Source organism: Triturus cristatus, chromosome 2_1 (assembly GCF_964204655.1).
Source record: "Triturus cristatus chromosome 2_1, aTriCri1.1, whole genome shotgun sequence".
In the NCBI taxonomy this organism is placed as follows: domain Eukaryota; kingdom Metazoa; phylum Chordata; class Amphibia; order Caudata; family Salamandridae; genus Triturus; species Triturus cristatus.
This window is the reverse complement of record NC_140581.1, coordinates 586,543,162-586,568,013: the sequence shown is the minus strand read 5'-3', so window position 1 is coordinate 586,568,013 and position 24,852 is coordinate 586,543,162. Positions and strand designations below refer to the sequence as shown.

At 48.5% G+C, this 24,852-nt stretch overlaps 1 protein-coding gene across 10 annotated transcripts in view; it reads left to right on the top strand.

Annotated features, from left to right (window-relative positions):
- Positions 1-24,852, top strand: part of MCTP1 (multiple C2 and transmembrane domain containing 1) — a 2,372,456-nt gene that overhangs the window by 2,040,671 nt on the left and 306,933 nt on the right. For 8 of the 10 annotated variants that reach the window (XM_085632490.1, XM_085632489.1, XM_085632487.1 and 5 more), the window contains one exon: positions 12,307-12,426. The exons of the other annotated variants lie outside the window; for them this stretch is intronic. In XM_085632490.1, the coding sequence (XP_085488616.1) occupies positions 12,307-12,426 (120 nt within the window). The remainder of the gene's footprint in view (positions 1-12,306; positions 12,427-24,852) is intronic. 10 annotated transcript variants of the gene reach the window in all.

The following is a 24,852-nucleotide window of genomic DNA, read 5'->3' as shown; positions in this document are numbered from 1 at the left end:
ATTTGTTGTGTAGCGCTACTCATATCAGTGTAGTGTGTGTCAGTACTTTACACCACGCACACATTATACAGAGACAACGAACAATACAAGTATGTAAATCAGCCTACAGAGAATGTCACATAAGCCAATGAGGATTACAAGGTGTATGAATCACATGTCATCCATACTGGTGGGCAGTTATTTTAAGAGGGTTTGGTCTGGAGAAGCACAAACTCAGGATTTAAAGAGTACTCCAGTGGTTAGGGGTTGGCTTTACTGATAAAAATGTATATCTGCCCAAAGATACTGATTTTAGCAACATTAGAATGATGAAAGACTGGGGAAGTTCTAACTATATCACAAAACAAAAAACGCGAAGTTCGAACTATACCATTCAGGTTTGCATGCAGCTCTTTGATGACAGTTCATTGGTCACTGTCCTATGTTAGGATTGTAACTTCTGAACTGCAAGCAACACAGGGATCTCTGTCACAATGACAGTAACCCACTGAGCTTCCACATAAAATACAGTTCATCTGCACTTAACTACTAACAGAGAAATGATCGCTCTCCAGCAGGATCATTAATCACTAGCGTTATCTGGGCATTTTTTATTGTCTTATTGTTGTCCTGCATCAGCCATGATAAGGATAAAAACGGATTAAATGAAGCACACACAAAGTACATGTCCTGCTGCGCCTGTGCAGATTTAAAAAGAAAAACAAATAGTGACACATTCTCCTACCTACTCCATTAGTCAATCTTAGTGTCGCAGCCTGAAGTGATAAGCAGCTGCAGGGGTTGGGAAAGGTGAATCAAAATAAACAAACTTCTTTTCTCCTGCGCTGCATAGAAAAAGAATATCCACGCAGCAGGACAGTAGGCAAAGGTTACTGCGGCCAAAGAAAGGATGTGTTGCCTTTCGCCAGCCCCTGTTAGAGATGAAGGGGTGACAAAATAAACAAAGCCTCGTTAACATGTAAATGGTCTTTTAAAGACCTGTGAAGTACTCAGGTACGCTGCGATAATCTCAAAAACTGTCTGTGTGTGGGCGCCCCCACACACACGACGGGGGAGGTGGGTTGAAGCACTTTGAGCCCCATGGCGTTTCGCGCCTGCCTTCAAGCCCTTACTAGAACCGGGCCTGAATTAGGGCAGTCCCGGGACGCTTTTTTAAAATCAAGAAGTAGGGGAACGGACTAGTATAATTTTTAAAAGTAGGGGCACGCCGTGCCCCTCCGTTCCCCCCCACTTCCAACACTGTGTATAGATAGTGGTGTGACGCAATATGATGGAGCCCCTGAGTGTCCCATGTTTCACAGATATTTATTGGCCTCAAGCTGATTGCATTTATTTAAAATTAACAAAATCGTCAGGATACCAGGACAGTCTGTCTGGGGACTCCCCTCCCCCTCCCACCACTCTTGCATCACATAATGGGATTCTCAGAAGAACACCACTTGCACAGAGCACAACAGCTTGCAAACATGGTATCTGTGCATCTTCATGACCTTGCCTCCACTGCCACGGGCGTTCATGCACACCATAGTTGCTACACGTGAATTTACTTTTACTGAAAATTGTTTTGCTTTGTATGCCAAATATATATATATATCTTTCCCGATTATTTGGCAATTATTGTGTTTTTTGGTTCAATCAATCAATCAATCATAGGCATTTGTATAGCGCACTACTCACCCGTAGGGTCTCAAGGCGCTGGGGGGGGGGGGAGCGTTACTGCCCGAACAGCCATGTCTTGAGTTGCCAAGGCGAGGTGGTCCTGGGTAGTCTGGAGGTGGATGGGGAGGGAGTTCCATGTCTTGGCTGCCAGGTAGGAGAAGGATCTTCCTCCGGTGGTGGCTCTGCGGATGCGTGGGACGTCGGCGAGAGCGAGGCTGGCGGAACGGAGCTGGCGGGTGGGCGTGTGGAAGGTCAGGCGGGTGTTGAGGAGCTTGGGGCCCAGGTCGTGGAGGGCCTTATGTGCGTGGGTGAGGAGTCTGAACGTGATCCTCTTGCTGACAGGGAGCTAGTGCAGGTCTCTCAGGTGTCCGGAGATGTGGCTGTGTCGGGGAATGTCCAGGACGAGTCGTGCTGAGGCGTTCTGGATTCGTTGGAGTTTCCTCTGGAGTTTGGCGGTGGTGCCGGCGTAGAGGGCGTTACCGTAGTCCAGCCGGCTGGTGATGAGTGCCTGGGTGACCATCTTCCTGGTCTCGGTGGGGATCCACCGGAAGATCGTTCGGAGCATGCGCAGGGTTTTGAAGCATGAAGATGAGACGGCGTTGACTTGTCTGGTCATCGACAGGGAGGAGTCCAGGATGAAGCCCAGGTTGCGTGCGTGGTCCGTTGGCTTGGGGGTGGTGCCCAGGGCAGGGGGCCACCAGGAGTCGTCCCAGACGGAGGGTGATGATCCCAGGATGAGGACCTCCGTTTTGTCAGAGTTCAGTTTCAGGCGGCTGTTCTTCATCCATTCGGCGACGTCCTTCATCCCTTCGTCTAGGCTGGCTCTGGCGGTTTTCGGGTCGTTGGTGAGGAAGAGGATCAGCTGGGTGTCGTCGGCGTAGGTGATGATATTGAGGTTGTGTTGGCGTGCGATGGATGCGAGGGGGGGCATGTAAATGTTGAAGAGGGTGGGGCTGAGCGATGATCCCTGTGGAACGCCGCAGATGACTTCGGTGGCCGCTGACTGGAATGGGGGGAGGCGGACTCTTTGGGTTCTTCCTGCGAGGAATGAGATGATCCACTTAAGGGCCTTCTCCTGGATTCCAGTGTTGTTCAGGCGTTGCACTAGGGTGCGGTGGCAGACAGTGTCGAATGCTGCGGAGAGGTCCAGGAGGATGAGGGCCGCTGTTTCCCCGTTGTCCAGTAGGGCTCTGATGTCGTCTGTGGCCGCGATGATGGCGGTCTCCGTGCTGTGGTTGGCTCGGAAGCCGGACTGCGAGCGGTCGAGGGATCCGTTTGTCTCAAAGAAGTCGGCTAGCTGTTTGTTGACGGTCTTCTCGATGACTTTGGCAGGAAACGGGAGGAGCGAGATGGGGCGGAAGTTCTTGAGGTCGGTGGGGTCTGCTGATGGTTTCTTCAGCAGGGCGCTGATCTCGGCGTGTTTCCAGCACTCCGGGTAGGTGGTGGTGTCGAAGGAGGCGTTGATGATGTCGCGAAGGTGGGGTGCGATGATGCAGTTAGCCTTGTTGAAAATGTGGTGTGGGCAGGGGTCCAGGTGCGGAGGGTGGTGGTGGGGGGCGACGGTTCGGTGGTGGGGTTCGTGGTTGGAGGGCCGAAATTTCTGTGTATGTCGGTGATCTTGTCGTGGAAGAAGGCGGCGAGTGAGTTGCAGAGGTCTTGCGTGGGAGTGATGTCGTTGTTTCCGGCGTCGGGGTTGGAGAGCTCTTTGACGATGTTGAAGAGTTCCTTGCTGTTGTGGGTGCTGTTGTCCAAACGTTCCTTGAAGGCTGTCTTCTTCGTGGCGCGGATCAGTTGGTGGTGTTTGCGGGTGGCGTGCTTGAGGGCAGTCATGTTGTCTGTGGTCTGGTTGGTGCGCCAGGTCGCCTACAGGGAGCGGCAGTTCTTCTTGAAGATGATGAGTTCGTCGGTGAACCAAGATGCTTTCTTGCTGCCGTGTCTGCTGGGAGGGTTCTTCAGTGGTGCGAGGACGTCTGCGCAGTTGGTGATCCACTGTGTGAGGTTGTTGGCGCCTTCGTTGGGGTCCGTTGAGCTGGGGGGGAGGGTTCTGGCTGAGGGAGGCGGTGAGTTGGTCGTCGGTGATCTTGTTCCAGCTCCTGTGAGGGGCCTGTTGTGGGTGGTGGTGGGTCCGTGTCCTTCTGAAGCTGAAGTGGACGCAGCTGTGGTCGGTCCACTGGAGAATGGTGGAGTGGCGGAAGGCGAGGTGCTTGCAGGATGAGAAGATTGGGTTGAGCGTGTGGCCGGCGTAGTGGGTGGGGGTGGTTACCAGTTGCTTGAGTCCGAGGTTGGCAAGGTTGTCCAGAAGGGCAGCGGTGTTGCGGTCCTTGCTGTTCTCCAGGTGGAAGTTGAGGTCCCCCAGGAGGATGTAGTCGGTGGGGTTGATGGCGTGCGGGCTGACGAAGTCAGTGATGACTTCGCTGAATTGTGTGCGTGGTCCCGGTGGTCTGTAGACGAGGGTGCCTCTGAGCGTGGTATTGGGGTCGATGTGTATCTGGAAGTGGAGGTGTTCGGCGGAGGTGAAGGTGTCGTCCGAGTTGGTCGTGATGCGGATGGTGTTCTTGTGGATGATGGCGATGCCACCTCCCGTCTGGTTGGTGCGGTCCCTCTTGGTGATCTTGTAGCCGTCTGGGATGGCGATGGCGACGTCGGGTGCTGAGGAGGCGTTCATCCAGGTTTCCGTCAGGAAGGCGATGTCTGGTGATGTCGAGTCGAGGAGGTTCCAGAGTTCGATGGCATGCCTGTGGACGGAGCGGGTGTTGAGCAGGATGCACCTCAGATGGTTGTTGCTGGGGCTCGGTTTGGCTGGTGCGGTGCGGGTTCGGAGGCAGGTGAAGCGGCAGGCTTGGCAGGTGAAGGGTCCGTGGGTGCGTCGCGGGGTGGCTCGGTAGCAGGCGGTGTTTCTGCCGGTGTTGAGTGCGTGGAGGGTTGTGGCGTCGTAGGTGAGTCGGGTGCGCTGGCGTCGGCGAGGGCCAGGGGGACTGGCGCTGGGCGCGGTCCAGGCACGGACGGGCGCAGACGGGCTTACCTTTGGCGCACATTAGGGGCGCCCGCTGCGCGCGTCCGCTGCGCGGTCGCTCTGAGGGAGTCATAAGTAAGGAGCCGGGAGGGAGGAGCAGCTGGGTGGCTGGAGCGGGGCGGTGAATGGGTTGGAGGGGGGCGGGGCCGCAGGGAGGCAGCGGCGGGAAAAAACTCTGGCGGAGCAGCGAGCAAAAGCGGGGGAAAAGGCTGCAGGCAGGGAGCGGCAAAACTGGACGGCAGGAGCGGCAACAGGAAGTGAGTGGGGGCGACCTAGCCCGTGGAAGGCTTAGCGGTCACACTCTTCCGTCCCCTTAAGTAAGGAGCCGGGAGGGAGGAGCAGCTGGGTGGTCGGAGCGGGGCGGCGAATGGGTTGGAGGGGGGCGGGGCCGCAGGGAGGCAATGGCGGGAAAAAACTCTGGCGGAGCAGCGAGCAAAAGCGGGGGAAAAGGCTGCAGGCAGGGAGCGGCAAAACTGGACGACAGGAGCGGCAACAGGAAGTGAGTGGGGGCGACCAAGCCCGTGGAAGGCTTAACGGTCACACTCTTCCGTCCCCTGCGGTCCCCTTAAGTAAGGAGCCGGGAGGGAGGAGCAGCTGGGTGGCGGGAGCGGGGCGGCGAATGGGTTGGGGGGGGCGGGCCGCAGGGAGGCAGCAGCGGGAAAAAACTCTGGCGGAGCAGCGAGCAAAAGCGGGGGAAAAGGCTGCAGGCAGGAGCGGCAAAACTGGACGGCAGGAGCGGCAACAGGAAGTGAGTGGGGGCGACCTAGCCCGTGGAAGGCTTAGCGGTCACACTCTTCCGTCCCCTGCGGTCCCCTTAAGTAAGGAGGTGGGAGGGAGGAGCAGCTGGGAGGCGGGAGCGGGGCGGCAAATGGGTTGGAGGGGGGCGGGGCCGCAGGGAGGCAGCGGCGGGAAAAAACTCTGGCGGAGCAGCGAGCAAAAGCGGGGGAAAAGGCTGCAGGCAGAGAGCGGCAAAACTGGACGGCAGGAGCGGCAACAGGAAGTGAGTGGGGGCGACCTAGCCCGTGGAAGGCTTAGCGGTCAGGCTGCATTCATACAACGTGTACAATACTGCGGTTGTACCAAAAAAGAGTGACAATTCTGCCATAATTTGTGAAATTAAAGTCGAGTTTAAACTATAAATGGCCACATATTTCATGACAAGCACTTGATATTGTCACACTTATGGGCTGATTCTCAAAATAGTGTCAACCCATTCTAGCAACTACAGACTGTGTACCTGGTTAGGAAACCTTTTTAACATCATACCAGGGACATTCATGATTTTACATTTATTTCTTGATGTACACGTGTTTTCCCTGTTTTAAGCGTCAACATCTCAGGTTCTGCATGCAAAGATTTTAGAAAATATTCCCATGTTAAATATATGTAGATATATTTGTGTTTTTCTTTCCAAGGGCAACATTTTTCATCTAAATACCTCCACCCATGCTCCTACCCAATGAAAATTAGTTAAATTTATTTCTGCAACACAAAAAAGTTAATCAAATTTCGATTGAACAATCCTCTATCACTGCAGGAAATGCCCACTACTGGTCTGTAAATGTGGAAAACATATATACTTCACAGAACGATTACATTTACTAGTGATACCTCCAGATGCACAAATAGTTTAATGCATCATCTGTAAACTGGACCATTTATGTATGAAAAAGGTTTGGTAAATGAGGCAAATGTGCTGTCTGTTGCAAAATATAGGGGGCGATTATGAGTTTGGCGGTCCATTGGGCGTTCAAACCTGTGGTGGCGGTCCACGAACCGCCACATTTGCGGTTCACCCGCTGTATTCCTGAGTTTGAGGGTTGGACCACCATTGGACCGCTGCAGCTGCCGGGTATCCTGGATCCAGCGGTGGTGGCGCAGTGGTCAGGCTGAGTAATATGTTGGTGGTGCCGCTGCGGCACCGCCAAGCATATTACGAGTTGCCTCATTACCAGCCTTCCCATGATGCTGAGTCCGCCATGGAAAGGCTGGCAGGGAAGCAACAAAGGGTGCCCTAACAGGGTCACCTTATGCCACACAGCCTGTGGGTGCATGCAAGGGGGCACATGTTGTGACCCCTGTCAATTTGCATCCCTGTTCCTGAACAGTGCAGCATGTAACACATGGTGCATGCCACACCATACAGGAACGTGCTGCGGTGGTGTCACAGAAGGGCCTGTCTGAAACTCACCTATGGGCCTTTAGACAGGAACCGCCCGCCTGCCAAGGGTTACAATCGTAATTTGGTGGGTGGTGTGAGTACGGCTTTGGTGGTCACCCTGCGGAGCGTTGGTGTGGCGGCCAATGGGAGGACCACCAAAGTCGTAATCAGGTCCAGAGTGTTAACTTACAGCGGGCTTAGAGCCCACCCTTGCTTACCATTGGTTAGTTTCACTGACATGTACATTTGCTTGCTTCTTATTTATTAGTATTTGTGGGCTTTCCTTTCTCTTCTTGCGCTTGCCCGTCTCCAGTAGCATGGATGCATTACTTGTATACTTCCACTGCTCACTTTTCTGGTGCTACCTTTTTCTTTTTGTTTAAGCACTCGTCAAGATTTTAAATGTTTTCCAGCCATCTCCTTCATATACTGCTCTCCCCACCCTGCGCCCACTCCGTTTTTACTCTCTCTTGCCCTTGTGTGTCTCCCCATTAACCCTTTGCTTTCCGTCCATGTGCTTTCCTCCGCCAAATCCACATTGCTCTTTTTCAGCCATTTGCTAGCCCTCCCTAGCTCTCCCCTTTTCTCTCTCTCGCTCTCTCTCTCTCTCTCTCTCTCTCTCTCTCTTCCCTCTCTCTCTTCCCTCTCTCTCTCTCTCTCTCTCTCTTCCCTCTCTCTCTCTTCCCCCTCTCCCTCTCTCTCTCTCTCTCCCCCCCCCTCTCTCTCTCTCTCTCTTCCCCCTCTCTCTCTTCCCCCTCCTGAGACCACCATGTAGCTTCTACCCCACCAGCACTCTTCCATGGTGCTTCAGCCCAACCGACCACTTGTGTCACTTCAGCCCCTTGCATCTACCGTATTGCTTCAGCTCCCCCCGTTACTTCCACCCCATGTTTATTTCCCCCACCCACTTTAAACAAAATGTTTTTGCACTTTTTTTAGAAACCAATCCAACATGGATTGTTCAATGAACCAAAAAAAAAATCAGGTACCTCATTTTGCAGGCACATATATGCGTGGCCCATCCCCTTTTTAAAAAGCTTTCTTCAATTCATTAGCCATGCACCACAGCATCAGGAATACTGTGCAGCATAGCTAAAAACCATTGGCAAAGCCAATTGGTTCCAGAGGCAAGATATATTGGCGTTTGCCAAGATTTGTTTCCTAAATGCTACAAATTTATCACAGGCTCTCATCGCAAAAGGCAATATATTCCAGGCCACAGCAACCTGAGGTGTCCATCTAATCAGATCTCCGAATCCAGATAGTGATAAAAAGCCTGAGCGTAAAGCACATCTAGGGCAATAACAAGAGAGCATGTGTCTGACAAAAGTTGGTGTATTTCCAGTCGTGGTTGGTAATGAACAAGAGTTGCGAGGGGAGTTAAAAAATAAATAGCACTTACCTTATAAGGCCGCCGACTCTCCTCCCTCGTCGTCATTGTCTGCTTGGTACGGACTGAACAGGAAGCACAAACAGGCTCCTCTAAGCCAATCACAATGTTGCAAAACAATGTTGTGATTGGTTTGAGCGCCGTGTTTCGGGCCTCAAGCAGTGGGAGCCTGTGCATGTTCCCCACCAGGCTGTGCATTAAAGCCTTGTGGGGAACATGCTAAGTGCGCATGAAGGTTTGACCGGTCAAACTATCATACGCACTTAAGTGCACATAGTTCCTCCTCCCACTTCTGGCTAAATTGACAGCCAAGCCCCTGCCTGCCCCGAAATCTGCTTCAGCGCGAAAAATAGCAACATCGTGTTATCATTTTATTTTTTCTTCTTTCCACTGCTAAAAGAAGTGGGTCGACGTTCCTCCACCTTAGCGGAGGAGCCGCTACTGTGCATTGCCTTACAATTATTTAAAACAGATGCACAGGTTGTTAAAGAGCATTCTCCTTTTCGCCAGAGGCCAGTGTAGTTTGTGAAAGAGACCCGATATTGAGTACTGATGTGAGGGACTGAGTAACATACATATAGTCCCATTTTGGACCAACATCAGCTGCTGAATAGTATAAGCCAGAAGGCCCAGATAACAGGATATTAGTATAGCATATATGTGAACCCACCAAAACCTGCAAAATGATATAGTGGAAGTTTACTTGAAGAAAAGGCAAGTGTATCTTCAAATTGGTAAGGTAAAAAAAATGGTGGCCATCTGGTCCTTTAATGAAAGTTATTGTCATTTTAAGGATTGTGAGTCCCCAGACAAGACTTATTTTCTGGTCGTCAGCTCAGAACAGCTTTGAATTTTTATTATGCATTTTCGACTAATTCAACCCCACATGATGCCATGTATTATTAAATTATACGTTATAATTTCTGACATGGGATCACTGTAGGAGGAGGAAGAATTATGTGGTGCTGCTCTTTAGGCTTCACCATGCAATATTGTCACAAACCCCAAAGATGGTCCTTGAATTCACACTAATAAATCCTTTGCTCAGCGGTGGTAGTGACTCAAAGAACAGTCAGGCTTTATTAGAGAAACATGTTAAATATTTCAGAGTACCAACATGGACAATAAGTAATTAACACAACTCAAGAGAAATCCGACACCAATTTATAAAAATAGAGTGTATTTTTATCTTAATTCAGACACTGAATGAATGGAATAGCATGCATATAACTGGATTTATAGATTTTAAAAGCAATATAAAACCAGTGCAAAATAATACAGTGAAAATTTAGCATTGCAGTCCATGGAAAAAAACACTAGTGACAATCAGTCACTTGTAGGTCAAGTGGCATGGTACCCTTTTGGGGTAAAGGTGATACGGGTCCCAGGACGAGGCAATGGCAGTCAGTTCAGGTTTTATCTATACCGGGGGCAGAATTTTCGTGTCTGTCCCTGTTGCCGAACAGGAGCTGCGGGAGAGTTTCTTTTACCACTTATTGGAGCTACAGGGGAACAAGATGCAAAAACACAACAACATGGTGGTTATTAATGTTGGTCAAGGGTTGAATGGAGTTTCCTTTAGGTGCAGCGTTGAGTGAAGGGGTTGGTTGCTGGACTGGCGGCCACCAAACCTTGGCAGCGGTAATTTTTGGAAAAAGTTTATTCAACGTCCAGTGGTCCCAGAGAGCACAGTAGGTGCCTGTAACTTCATGGAAGATAGGACTACATTTCCCACAATACACTAGACCATCTGGATTTGGGTAATCCCACGGGGGCTCAATGACCAGTGATTCATTGGATACAGAGCACAGTTTTACCTGCAGTTTACAGGGGACAAGAGCCACTATTCCAGGGCAGTCTGAGGGTGCTTCAGGCTTCCACAGGGGTCCCTCTGTCTGGGGAAACTGAGAGATAGCCTAGGACGAGTCTCAATCATGCAGTTCCAGGCGTGTTACCGCAGGTGCAGAGTATCCCTCTTTTGCTTTGTGCAAGTCCTCTTGACACAGACACGGGTCACTTCCTCTGTCCTCATTGATGCAGAATGTTCAGAACTGAGGTTCTGATGTCAAGGGCGTCCCTTAAATCCTAGATTTATAGAAGTTAGAGGTATGGGAGCAAGTAGCCAATTGGCTGCTAGTCCCTACAGCTAGTCAGCTCCTGAGATGACCACATCCGAAGCATGGGTCTCCTCTATACCCAGAACCTTCTACTCTGCAACGTCTAAAATGGCAGAACCCTTCTCCCAGTGTACAGACCTGGCTGTCCACCCTGGAGGGGTGGGCTAGCCTTCTGGGGGTATACATCTCCTTGACTATCTAATTTCCAGTGAGTGCAGATGTGCCCGGGGCAGGGAGAAGGCTGTTTCCTCCTTTTGTATATCAGAGGCAGTGTAGCCTTTGAAGCTCACTACCTTGATGTGCCACTTCAATAGCCTGCCTGGGAGGGAGGAGGTGTGAAATCATCCCTGCCCAGGCCTTAGTCCTGACTCCTGGGAGTGATCACACTGCCTGGTAGGAGGTCTGAATCCTGTCTTGGCTTGCAGACAGAGCACAGAGAAGCTGGAGCAAACAGGTGGGAAATGTCTAAGGTAGCCACCTGGGTACATGCCAACACACCCTTGTCTCGAGATTCGTGTCAAAGGCAAGAAGCCACATTGTTTGATACCAAACATGACATATTTAGGCAGTACCATAATGGAGCTGCCAACCTCAGGTTTTTTCCGGGTGCCAGCCCATGTTATCCTATGGACCATCTATCAATTATAGTGTCCTTTGATGGTAAATGTCACTATAGGGTCATATAAGCTTGCACTTACATGTCCACACCTTTGATAAAATGCCCCCTGGGCTTTAGGAGATCTTCCTTAGAAGTGACGGGTATATATTAAAGATAGTGCATTGACTTTGCCAAACATGATGAGTGTAAAATCAAGTTTGAGCAGTTTTCCACCCATTCCCTGGGTACTTATAAGTCCCCTATAGGGACTTATAAGGGGGACAAAATCCTTGTCAATTTGGTATGACAATTTACACATAACAATATTAGAGCGAGAGCACTGGCACTGGGGCCCGGGCAGCAGACTCTGGTGCTCTATCATGGTCATAACTATCAGCATTGGTGCAAAAAATGGAGAAGTGACCGTACAAAAAGGGCACTTTCCTACAATCATCTGAAATATGTCTTGCCTTAAAAATCTTTACAAAGAGACTGGTAGAAAGAGCGACAGAGGCAGGCAAAGAGAGGGAGGTAGAAGGGAGATTTAGAGGCCAAAGGTGTGATAGACACACAAAAGATCACCTTCCTGGGGTGGTCTGGGAGGGTAGGAGCCCTGGCCAATTGCCCACTTTGCCCAGACCTTTAAACGTCCCTGATGAAAGTTATTCATCAAAGACTACACCCAATTTTTGCCGATTTTGATGGGCAAAGGACAGATCCCTGCAATTCATACAGTATACTGCCCCCCTGATTAACCAGAAATACCTTAATGAAAAGCAGCTCTTTTCATGTAACAAGTGGCCAAAGAGGTCTATAAAAGTAAATAAAAGCTCGAATTAATCAGCGACACAATGAATACAGTGTGTTGCTTATTGTAAAACCGTTGATACGAAACCGAGATTGGACTGAATTTCCAAATCCTAAATTCAGGGCCAAGAAGGATTTACTAATTAACTCGTATTGTAAAATTATTTCAGAAGCTTCAGTAGCTTATCAGAGAAACGAAAACAAATAATTATACATTTTGTTTTATATGAAGGGAGGATCTCACATTACTGAAGGTAAAATACACCCTGACCCCTCCGCTTTCGAAATTCATGTATTGCCCTTCAACATAACAAAAGGAGAAGGGAAAAGAAACCCTTCTATTGGAGTATTCATGAAACTCTGTGGCAGTGTGCCATTGTGCATGTACATGGGATGTGTTTCAAAGTGGCATTGCATGGGGCCATTGTCCTCTGCATTATAAGGGCAGGACACCAATTGTGTTGCATCTCATTGTCTATTGTGTTTGTCAACCTCAGTTTGCTAGTGTGCTGCATTTTTTCATGTAGGTTTGAAGTCATTGTGTCCCTTTGTCTTCCTCAGCTTTTCCTGTTTGTGGTGTGGAACTTTGAGATCTACATGATACCACTGGCTTTGTTGTTACTGTTGGCTTGGAACTACTTTTTGATCATGTCGGGGAAGGATAACAGGCAGCAGGACACAGTAAGTCATACGCCTTTCTTTACTGCATGTGTTACTGTGATATCTGTTCCGCTTCCGTTCAAGAAAGAACACTTTAATAAAAAAATATGATCTTTCTGTTCGGGTAAACATGTCAATATAATTCTAATTGAAATAGCCAATATTATAAATATTAGGGACCATTTAATAAGGTTGCAACAAAGGTGCAATGGCAGAGAGAGGAACCGCATCTTTGCTCAGTTTTTTAGAAAATATGTGAGCCCTTAATTCAAAATGCGCACATTTTCTGGGGCCTAACTGCCGTGCCCGTCTCCTTCTGAAAGTATGTCTGTCCAGCTGACTCCTGTATGCTCATGTGCCATTTGCATCAAATGGGGTTTGGCGGAGGCTTGCTACTGAGATCAGGCCTCCATCTCTCTTGTGCATCATAAGTTGCAAAGAGCCTGCTTTGTCAGTCTAGCAAAAAAGAGCGGCATGCCTCACTGACCAATCATGTAGTGCAGCTTCCAGCCATAAAGAATTGTTCAGCTGCATTTTTGGAGACCTGCTGAAACGTTTTGTTGGTGTACTGTGGATATCAAATTATTTCTGCTGTTTTCAGGTTGGCCTTTTTTTTAATTGTCCATCGTGTTTTTAAAGTGGCATGAAGTGCATGAGGTTGTTGTCCCAATGCACCACTGCTGTGTTGGACAGGATAGAAGGTGCTGGACACTTTTGCAAGTTTCCTCACTATTTTTGGGAGTCCGAGAACCCTGTTAGTAGCATCTTGTGCGCTGGCCCATGAGGCACATGGAGTGCACACCTATTCCTGCATTCTAGTACATGCAGACCCTGCAGGTCCAACTCATGCAGTGTTTGGGCTGCGTCACACATTGTGTTGATGTCTGTCAATGTGAGCGCTGGACTTCCCCAAGTCCAACGCTCACAAGTCCATGTTGGTTCCTGACTCAGCCGATCGCAGTTCTTTGGCATTTGCAAACATCAGTTTGAGTAACAACGCGGTGACTGAAAGGTCCAGAAACTCTCCAGGGACTACCACTAAGTGATCGTAGATAGCAAAAACAATATTATACCAAGTGCCAGTGGACTACCTTAGGAATCGTAGCGCTGCCTGCCAATAACACTGTCCTGCACCGATAAATCCCTGTACTAACAACTACTTTCTTGTAACTGTGCAGACACCCTCTCCTCTGCATCTTACGCCCAACCTGTGTGAGCATGGACTATCCCCCAGCTTTTTGCCTCGGCGCAAGAACAGTTTCCCCCTGGGCCTGCCATACTGTGCAGATGTCACACAGCTGGCTCTTCTGCCCCATACCTAGAACTCATGGATCGGACCACAAAGTACATTCAGGATGCTCTGGCCCATCAGATGGCAAATATAGTATTTTGTAGTTGGACGGACTTTGGATCCCCCTTTCGAAACCCAGCAGAGCTTCCTAGGATCCCAGGACTGAGTGGCATTTGTTCTGAGTGCATCCATAACTAGAAAAAGTCTGTGAGCCCTGGCCTAAACAGTTTTCCCTGATTTATTTTGAAGTTATAACTTTAGACTGCCACAATGTTTTTTTCTGTACAATCAATTGTACTTTACTCTAATTTTAAGGTGCATTTTTATATAACGCATTAATAACCCTGACTAGACATTCATATTCATTATGGTTGTGTGCGTGTGTGTATCTATAGTCACTTTTTATAATACGCATGACTTAAATGTTACACAACTTGTCATGAGCTACTCCATGACTGCCCACATTAATACACCAAGAGTCAAGGAGTTTTTAGCCAACATTTCATCTTAGATCGAGTATCAACCATCCTGGTCAGTAGAGAACACATGCAGTCTCACCTTTTATACTGCCAGCTGGTTCCTTCAGCTTGCCAAATTTAGGGAAAAGCTTGACATTTCATGAGTTCCTTTAACTGTGAACTCCTGCACCACTTCTGGGGCTGGTTGCGGTGATCAAATCATCAACCTTGGATATGGGGTGCTGTTGTGTGCTGAACTTTCTGTGTTGTGTGCTTTCTTCCGATTACAAAGAGTTTGCTGTTATTTTAGCCAGTGTTAAGGCAACAGTGTCTAGATGCAGAATTTAATTCTATTTTTATTTTTTTGAACTTCTGCAAGCAAATCTAATTTGAATGGGGTTAAATGAAAATTATTGTGCGCACTTTCACACTGTTAGTATGGCACTAGCCTAAATAGAGTGTTATACTCATTATTAATGCTTTATCTGGGGTCAGAAGAGAAATACATTTGTGAAAGTTTACTTTCAATGGATGTTGATTAAATAGCTGAGTTGAAAAGTTTATAATTTGTTTAGAAAAGTTAGATGTATATTTTAATCCCAAACTGAATGTTCTGATTGAACAGTTATTTTGCTCTGAGACAAGAAAGATCTTTTTAGAGAATGGAGAAATGTTACTGTATTAAAGACTCTGCTAACAAAATGGTATTTTGGCGGCTAAATGGAGGCGCAGATTAGGTGTTCATTTATAATAGCAACACTTACAAATTGCAGGCAGTCCTGGGATTATAAAAGGGATCAAACACACACCGAATTTGTAAATTTATTAACAAAAGTAGAAAGTTGGGAGATTTAGAAAGAGGTGTGTGTTGTGGCTTAAGAGTGCGCCTAAAAGAGTAGCAAATGCAAACAAAGGTGTGGGTTAGAAACAGTGAAGGGAAAGACCACTGCATTGCATTTCTGTTATAGAGGATTTAGGACATCTTTGACTGTATTCAAACATTGTTTGGTAGTGCGGCTAGCCTACATGGTTTGTCGAAGAAGACGACAAGCAAATCCTTCTACTTTGTGTGTTCTCCACCAGTTTTTTCTTTTCCTTTGGCATCTGTATTGTTTTACTTTGGTGTGTCTATGACTTCTTTTTTTTATTTCTTTATTAGCATTTTAGAAAGAGCAACAATACAATAGCATAAGGGAGGAGGGGGTAGGTAGGTGAACGGTATGAAAGCAAGTAAGAGTACAAGCAAAGACATGATATGAGCCCACCAGTAAGAGGTTACAGTCACCACAATTGCAATAAGACATTACCCAATTTAAGTACAGACCTTGGTCCAACCGGTAAGAAGTGGGTGGAAGGCCGTGATGTCTTCAGGTTTCAGACCCTCCTATATCAGGGGGAGGTGGAAACAGGTGAAGACAGGGCATCAGGGGTGGGCATGTGCATTACTAAAGGGTGGGAAGCAGGGGCCCCGAAGGGGGGCCACCCATATGCTGCCGGTGGGCCGAGTCCTTCTTCCTTAGATATGTTAACAAGGGTTCCCAAATGGCTTTTAGGCGGGAGTGAGGAGGCATGATCTCCCAATATGTGGAGAATTGCTCCTGACAATAAGTTGCATCCTGCAGCCAATCCTCCACTGTCAGAGCCGGTCGTCTCCCCAATGGATGGCCACACAGTGGTTGGCAAGGAGTAGGAGTATGGCGGGAGGCGGCGGACCCCAATGGGACATCTTTGACATAAGCCAAATAGCCAACCAAAGGGGTTTGTGGGGGGGTGGCCAGTGAGAAGCAGCAGAGCTGAAAAACCACAGGCCAGTATGCAGCCACTCGCTGACATACCCAGGCAAGGTGAAGGAAGGAAGCCTTTAGGGGCAGCACAGCGCACACAGTGTGCATCATCCAATAAGCCCATGAGATGGAGTTGCATCAGAGTGAGGTATAGCCGGTGAAGGAATTTTTAGTGGATGAGGTGGAGTCTATAGTTTGCAGAGAGGAAAGACATCGGGCCACAACAATGTGACCATTGGGTGTCAATGATGGGGGGTTGGTGTCTTCTTCCCAGTTGACACGGGTGGTCGGGTCTGTCACAGGCTCTGTGTCTTGCATGACGGACTAAAGTTTGAGTGAGGATATAGACCAGCAAAAGGTATGGAGGCTGCGTCCATGGGCTCTCGTTCCAATCACTTAGTCTCACTTTAGTGGTAGTAGAGGGTTGATCACAAGGGAGACAGAGGGCACATGTAGGCAGGGAAGTCAGGCACGTCACCTCAAGTCATCCCACTCCCATCGCACATACTCCACGTGTCGATCTCAGTCCATGGTGGTTTTTACAGTGCCACAGCAAGGGGGCATGATGCCGTGTGATACACCTCAACAGCTGTGTGTGGTTGGAATTGCATAGGGTAGAGCCAAAATGAATGTATTGAGCCTGGGCACAGAGTGCATAGAGGGACAAGTCAGGCGTGCCCAGTCTTCCCTGTTAGAAGGGTGAGGTGAGTGGCTCCCTGCTATCCTTGATTTCGTGCCAGCCCAAATGAGGGCAATAGGGTTAAAGTGTAACTGGCATAACAAATGTGCAGTGAGTGGGATTGGTAGGTTTATAAATGGGTACAGAAACTTGGGTAGGACGGCCATTTTCGCAATAGCTATCCAACCTCTCACAGATAATGGCAGTCGGGTCCACACTGGGATCCTCTCTTCCAGCCACTCCAACTTCATAGTGTGCCATAATTGGCTTCCCAGAGTTCATCAAGGTCACAGCTGAGCCAAATACCTAGATAGCTCACCAGTTCAGAGGCTTATTGCAGGGGGTAATCTGTGGCAACTGACTGTGTGCACTCTGTGAGGGGAAACTGTGTGGATGTGGCCCAGTTGACTTCGATACCGGAGTGTCCACCAAACTTAAATGACCCCTGCGGATAACTGGGCCTAAGTTCTCTTGGTGTTTACGAATGTATAGCATCACATCATCCGCATACATGGAAACCACCAGGCTTCTAACCATGAAACAGAGGCTTCTATGGGTGTGATATTGCCGCAACCGGGCCGCAAGGGGCTCCATTGCCACATTAAATAAGACCGGAGACAGCGGGCACCCTTGGTGAGTCCCACTGGTAAGCGAGAACGGCTCTGACAGCAAGCAGTTAAGACAAAGACGGGCCATGGGGAAGGTATATAGGAGGCAAATCAAGTGAATGAAGCGCGGACCAAGACCGAGCCCCGTTAGCAGCTGAAATAGATATGGGCACTCTAAGGAGTGGGATGCCTTTGTGGCGTCCAGTAGTATGGCAGCTGCAGCAAGCTGAGGATCAATTGAATGCATAAGGGCAAACATTGTGCAGAGATTTTGTGAAGTGGATCTACCCAGCAAAAACCCAGATTGGTCCAGGCGTACGATGTCAGGCAACAGCGGAAGGAGGCAGTTCGCAATAAATTTTGCACATATTCTATTGTCTGCATTTATCATGGAGAGCGGCTGGTAGGAGTCACAAAGATCCACCGGCTTGCCAGGTTTCAGAATTGTAACTATAACTGCCTCATGCAGATGCAGTGGCAGTGCTCTGGACGCCAAGCAGTCCTCATACATCGACAGCAGGTGGGGAACAAGCAGGCCTGCATACTCCTTGTACAAAGAGGTGGTAAGACCATCTAGCCCCAATGCCCTGTCGCTAGGCATAACGTTAGTGTGTGCATGACCTTGCTATCTCCAAGGCACAATACACAAACTCAGAGATGTGTGCAATGTTTTGAAATAAGTGTGCCTTTGCCTTTCAAGTGTAACTCTTATGTTCCAGGTCTTTCACATTTTGACAGGCTCGGCTGCCAACAGTGAAAGCCACAAAACCTTCTGGTAGGACACAGAAGAGTATGATATGTTGTCCCCTTCATGAAACTATCACAGAGTGAGACATATATGTGGCAAGACTGGCAGCATAGTCTGCATACAGCCCTCTTTACAAATTCAGCATGTGGTGGCAGCTGAGCGAATGCCCATGAAGTTCTAAATGGGAAGCCAAATTAAGAAATATATCTTTCAGTTCAAGAGAAATGAGAGAAAATCAATGACCTTATTTTCCATTTTAGGATAGATTAAGTAAGTTAACAATTCTGTCTGGAGAGGGACTTTAAATCAAATTAAGGAATGCAAATGCTTCAAGTGAACCATTTAGCCTCTTGGGGAGAAACCTATAGCTATGTCTAATTTTTCACACTACGTGCTGCGTTTCCTACCTTCTATACACATATTGATGGCCAGTCAAGTTATAGAAGGATGGCAGTTGTTGTCAGGGAAATGTTAAGATTCTCTTTGTTCTTCGGGAAGCTGGCACTACAAATAGGGGGCCCGATGTTTGAAGGAAGCTCTGATCTAGAAAACCTTTCTCTTGTCATGTTGGATATTCTATGTTCAAATGCGTCTGATAGACTTTCAGCCAGAATATCTCAAAGCAGGTGCTATATCAATTTGTATTAAATTAATGTGTAGTTTGGTGTGAGAAATATTTGCAGAATGGATAGAAGTCCCAAAACAATACATTTGAAGTGTGCACCCTTCCAATACCTTTGCCAGGGCCACTGCTTTTCTGAACCAACATCAGACTGGACAGGAAAAGGGTGAAGCTCTCTACCAAGAACTGGCTCCCAAAATGTACCAGACAACCACCTGGCCTTGACTTCTGTGGATGTAGGACTCTGAAGACTCCTAGAAGGTGTTGGGACCTGCTAGAGGGGCCTCCTTCTTGGATAAAGGCTGTGAAGATTTTAGATTGGAGGATGCCAGAGCACATAAGGTTCTGTGTATCCTGTGGGACACTTTTTCTGTTGACCTGAGCTTGTTCAAGACAGATTAGTCGACTGTGTTAGTGGGTGACCCTTCCTGCTGCCTACAAATAGTCCAATATACTTTCTGACAACTTAAGAATTTTTTTATAAAAAAGGAAACCCTCATCAAGTCAAACTGATGCACTGGAATTTGACACAGACTCACAAGGAACACAATAGTATCAATTTGCTGACTTGAAACTTCAAACAGAGCTGGACACAGTTTGACAGCTGCACACTTATTTCTTGAACCATCAGTACCATCATCAACAGTCTGCTCCTCGGGCTAGAACTATCGTCACCACCCTTCTGACTAAGGATTCAATGGCTATTCTAACTGCAGGTTTAACACACGTCCTTTTAGCTTGAGTTTCTGGGCATTATTAGCAGTTGTGAACATACTTGATGATGTTATGTGTATTTGTAAAGCACACTATAACCTGCAAGGGTATTCTGATGCTGAGCAGGTGTGTGACTAGCCCTGCATAAGGTAGTTTGGTTAATTGTAAAGCCAGGTATTCAGCTGCTTTTCGATGTGGAGTGTGAGGTCATTCCATGCTTTAGGAGAGATGTAAGACAACACCCATACTCCTTATGTGTTTCTGTGTATGTGTGGGATGTGGGCAAGGAGGAGTCCTGTGGAACAGAGGTGTCTGGGTGGTTGGTGGAAGGAGATGTGCCTGTTCAGTTGGGTCCGGCCTGAGTTGTGTAGTGCCTTGAATGTGTGTGTGAGGAGTTTGAATTGTGTGTGTTTATGTATCAGGAGCCAGTGTAGTTCCCTGATGTGTGGTGTGATATTAGTTCTGTGTGGGATGTTGAGGATGGGCCTGGCAACCAAGTTCCTGATTGTTTGTAGTCTTCTAGGGCCTCATGTAGGTAAATAAATTTTACCGGTTCTAAAATACCGAGCCGTACCGAATCGGTAAATTAGAATCGGTAAGTTATATGTAGGTAAAAATTCGGTAACAGTTACCGATTCGGTAACATTCGGTAATCACGAATCGGAATTCACCGAATCGGTAAATACCGAGGTGGTATTTACCGAATCGGAAAATACCGAGGTGGAAGTTACCGAATCGCAAAATACCGAGGTGGTAGTTACCGATTCGGAAAATACCGATTCGGTATGTACGGAGTCGGTAAAGAAAATCACATGACTTGACGAAACAGCGAATCCAGTGCAACGACAGCCCACCCAACCTGGAACTGCCCACACCCAGGCAGGTGTACTCAATTAGCCGAAGTGGCCACACCCAGGCAGGTGGACATAATTAGCCGACCCTGGAGAGGCTTGGAGTGCAGAGGAGAGGCAGGGAGCAGTTGCATGTGCGAGCGGGTAAACGAACAGCATGTCCAGCCAGAGAACACAGAAAGACGGAGGGGAAAGGAGGAGGAAGCTGAAATTTAGCCCCAAGGAACTCCAGGTGCTGGTGGAGGAGGTCGTGAAGCAGCACCAGAAGCTGTTCGGCAGGCAATCCCTGCAAGTGCCTGAGGTGGAAAAGCGCAACATATGGCTGGCCATCCAGGCGCAGGTCAATGCTGTGGGAGTGACCCACAGGGACATTGAGGTCCTCAAAAAGCGCTGGTATGACCTCCGGATTGTAACCAAGAGGAAGATGGGCGACATCCAGAAGGAGGCCAGCCAGACCGGAGTTGGAACCAACAGGGCACCTGCCCTCACCGAACTGGAGGAGCTGGTGGCGGCCACAATCGAGCAAGAGAGCGTCGTGGGTCTTGGGGACGCCGACAGCTCTGCCAGAGCCGCAACACACCAAGGTAAGACGAAAGCACAGCAATGTATCCCCCCCTACCCCATCCCACATCCCCCAAATGTGAAACGAGAATCACACTGCAGTCCACACGTGTCAGTGCAGACAGGCAATGCATTTCGGGAGATGTAGTCAGGGCAACACTAACCATGACGTAAATGTTACAGGGCAACAAGGCATGTCACGCACTCGAGGCACAAGGAGACAGGGGACATGTTGGAATGTGAAATTATTTATTGTGCCGCTTGCAATGCAGCCCTTCGGGGACACTGAGCCAATGTTGTATTTCTGTCCACAGATGTGACATCATGCAGGACAGGGCATGCTGCAGGAGAGACGGCACCACGGCAACATCAAACACCTCCAGCCAGCACAAGTACAGACCGGGGAGCAGGCCCACTGGCAGCCGCACCACCAACACAGCCAGCATCGCCGCACACAGAGCCAGCATCACCTCACCGTGAGCCAGCATCACCACCACCAGAGCCAGCCTCGCCACTCATGTTCGATTCACCGGCCACATCTCCGCTTGCATGCGTGAGACAGAGGAGGCGTCCAGCAGCCAGGCTACGAGCCTTGGACACCTCGTTAGACGACAGCATGGGCCCTGAAGACCGCACCGGGCCCCAGGAAGGGAGCCATGCCACTGTGCCCCACACCTCACAGGCAGCACAGACGGAAACAAGAGGGCGCCGCAGGTCGCGTGTCCAGAGTCCACCAGCACCCACTGACGGCCATGGTGTCTTCTTGGGGCTCGAGGGCCAAATGTTAAAGCAACAGCGCCTGCAATCAAAGGCAGTCATGTCAGTCCAGAGGCACATGCGGGTGATGAAGACAAGCATAGTCAACATGGACACAAACATTGGCGGCATGGCTGCGGGCATTCGGGACATGTCCCAGTCTATCCAGCAGTTGTGCAGCAAATTAGATGCTGACATCGAAGCACGGCGCCGGGAACGCCAGAGAAGGGACACTACCAGCAGGGCACTCAACCGTCTGGCAACTGCCACTTCCCTACTGTGCCGGCGCTCTGTGACGATGCAGGAGGGCCTAACACAGTGCTGCAGCGACCTGTCTCGGGGGATGGTGCAGGTGACAAGTGCACTAGGGGTGCTATTGACGAGTCAGGCGTCGACAACTGCTGCAGGGGATCCTGCGGAGAGCATCGACACCACCAGCAGCATCACACCCCCCGTCCCAGAAACACGCAGGAGCAGCAGGCGGCTTGGGGTTGGCTCTAGTGAGGATGCACAGGCCGTGCAATCCACCACTGCAGCGCGTATGCGCAAACATTGATGTCGCCCTGCCTAGCCACTTCACAATGGGTGACGCAACCCTGGACATACTCCTTGTATAGATGATATATTGCCAGATTGGCCTGATCATGTGTTCATGGCGTGGTGCCACATTAAACTACGTCATGACTGCTCACAACTCGCTGTGTCCCCTTACTTACTCAGAAATAGTTGGATGTGATCTCTGCCCGTCTCTCTCTCCCATCGATTGCAGTTGGCACTCTAGCTGCGTTGCCCTCTGGCTGGCCTGACTCATCCTCGTTGTCCTCAAAATATGTTAGTTCCACATCTGTACCTTTTTTCGTGGCAAGGTTGTGCAGCATTGCACAAGTGGCAATGATCTTGCAGCAGGTGATGGGTTTGTATTGGCGTGCGCCTCCGCTCTTGTGCAGGCAGCGGAACCTGCTCTTCAGTAGTCCAAACGTGCGCTCCACCACATTGCGTGTTGTTTTGTGTGCCACGTTGTATCGTCTCTCACTCTGGGTAGCTGGGTGTAGGTAGGGAGTGAGGATGAATGACCGGCATGCATATGCACTGTCGCCTGGATGGGTGAAAGGGAACCATCAGTAACATGCCTCTATACACTATGTTTGCATGTTTCAAGGGGCGTCACTGTTACTTACCTAGCAGGTATCCCTCTCCGAATTCTCCGGCACTCAGTCGTGTGTAAATCCCACTATTCTGGAAGATGTAAGAGTCGTGGGTGCTCCCAGGAAACTTTGCAACAATATCTGTGATGATGTTCCCTGCATCACAGATCACCTGCACGTTGATGGAGTGGGTGGACTTCCTGTTCCTGTAGATGTGCTCTGTATCTGCTGGTGGACAGATTGGGATGTGTGTACCATCAATACAGCCGAGGACATGGGGGAACTGTGCCATGTGATAAAAGTCAGTTTTTGTTTTCTGCAGTGCAGCCTGTGAGTTCGGGAAGCTTATGTAGTGGTGCATTCTCTGCATCATGGCATCCAGGAACTTCCTGAAGAAACGGGACAGGCAACTTTGGGATACCCCACCCACCGCAGCTATCACCACCTGATAACTGCCGGATGCCAACAGATGTAGGCTGCAGAGCACCTGCACATGTGGGGGTATGGCGTGCGCCCTTCTAACTGGCTGGTCCAGGAGTGGGTGTAGGTCCCTGATTAAGTCCATGATGGTTTCGGGGTGTAGCCTGTACCTCTCATGTATCTCTGCATCAGTCAGCTGGAATAGTGTGATGCGCTGTCTGTAGATTTGTTCCTCCCGTCGCCACACCCTCAGTCCTGCTGCCTGTAGACGTAGGCGCCTTGCAATGACGTACATAGCGGCCATGTTGTCCACGCTGTAGAATTTTGGGTTTGCTTTTATCCATTGTTGATGGTTACCACCTGCTTTTAGTCCGTGTTAATTACCGACTCTTAATTACCGATTTTAATGGATTTCTTAATTACCGACTGCTCCTACATGTCATTTTAAATTTTTACCACTTCATATTTACCACTTCATGTTTACCGATTCGTTAATTCTGTATTCGGTAAGTATGAATCGGTATTTTAGAATTCGGTAACTATGAATCGGTATTTACCGCCTCATATTTACCGAAAAGTGGTTTTTGGACTCCTACATCTCACTTGTCTGTATACCGGTCGGTAACGGCATATTTACCGAAAATCGGCCGTTACCGACCGGTATTTCGCTACCTACATGAGGCCCCTAGTGAGGTGCTTGGTGATTCCGGCGTACCGTGTGTTCCCATAGTTCAACCTGCTGGTGACTATGGTGAGAATCTGTTTTTTTAGGTCGAGCATTCGAGACCTCTTGTATGTACTTTAGTATATACAAATTATATACTTATATGTGTATGTACTTTGTGTGCTCTGGAGATCAGCCCTAGGACTTGTCTGCTTCCGCTTAGAGACTTTCTTTTCTGTTCAACTGCCTCTATTTAACTGTCTTGATAGAAAATGATCAGCAGAGGTCAGTAAAATACCAGAATTGCTTTCTGCTGAGAGACTTTTTTTTCTGGCAACTGCCTCTATTCAACTTTTTTGATAGAAAACAACCAGCAGAGTTCAGTAAAATACCAGAATCACGTTAGCATTCTCTAGATTCCAGTCCAAAGAAATTGTCTTCCACGAGCACCCATAGACAATAATATTTTGTTCAAATCTTGTATTTTCAGTGACCACCGAAGGCCCTGATTTTATATTAAAATCAGGGCCTTGGACTATACCGTTTCCCGCTGAGAGGCACTGTTTTTCTCCATGTTTTCCCATACCTGGTGTGCCACGCAGTTTTGTGCTTACTATCCCTCCAGGTTAAAGAACAGTAGATGTTTCAGCACCCAGGCTAATGTGCTGCATAGCTAAATACATATAATGTCCCAAAGGCGAGACCGATTGCATTGCAAAATCTTGTCTAGTGTTTCTTGGGAATCATTTGAAGATCTTCCTTAGCATCTTCAGTGTGCCGAAGCAGAATGCAATGACAGTGTTGACTTATGCGGTCATGTCTGCTTTGCTGTCATGATGCACGATGGCTTGCATCTCTTCCCAACATTTTTCACCACAAGAGATTAAATTCTTCATTGCCTGGTTTGTAAACAGCTCACGCAGTACACCTACAGATTTGAATGTGGGGTTTACAGCAAATCCAGGTGACACTTTTGTTTCTTTTTATCGCTTTTGTTTCTCATTGAGGTACTCTTTATGCTGTTTCAGAACTGTTAAGTAACTTTGCCTTAGATTTTTATTGGAACCAGTTTTAATTATTAAAAACTCTTTTTATCTAAACTTGGTATGTGAATTGACACAACATACTAGGCCTATTGTAGAGCAC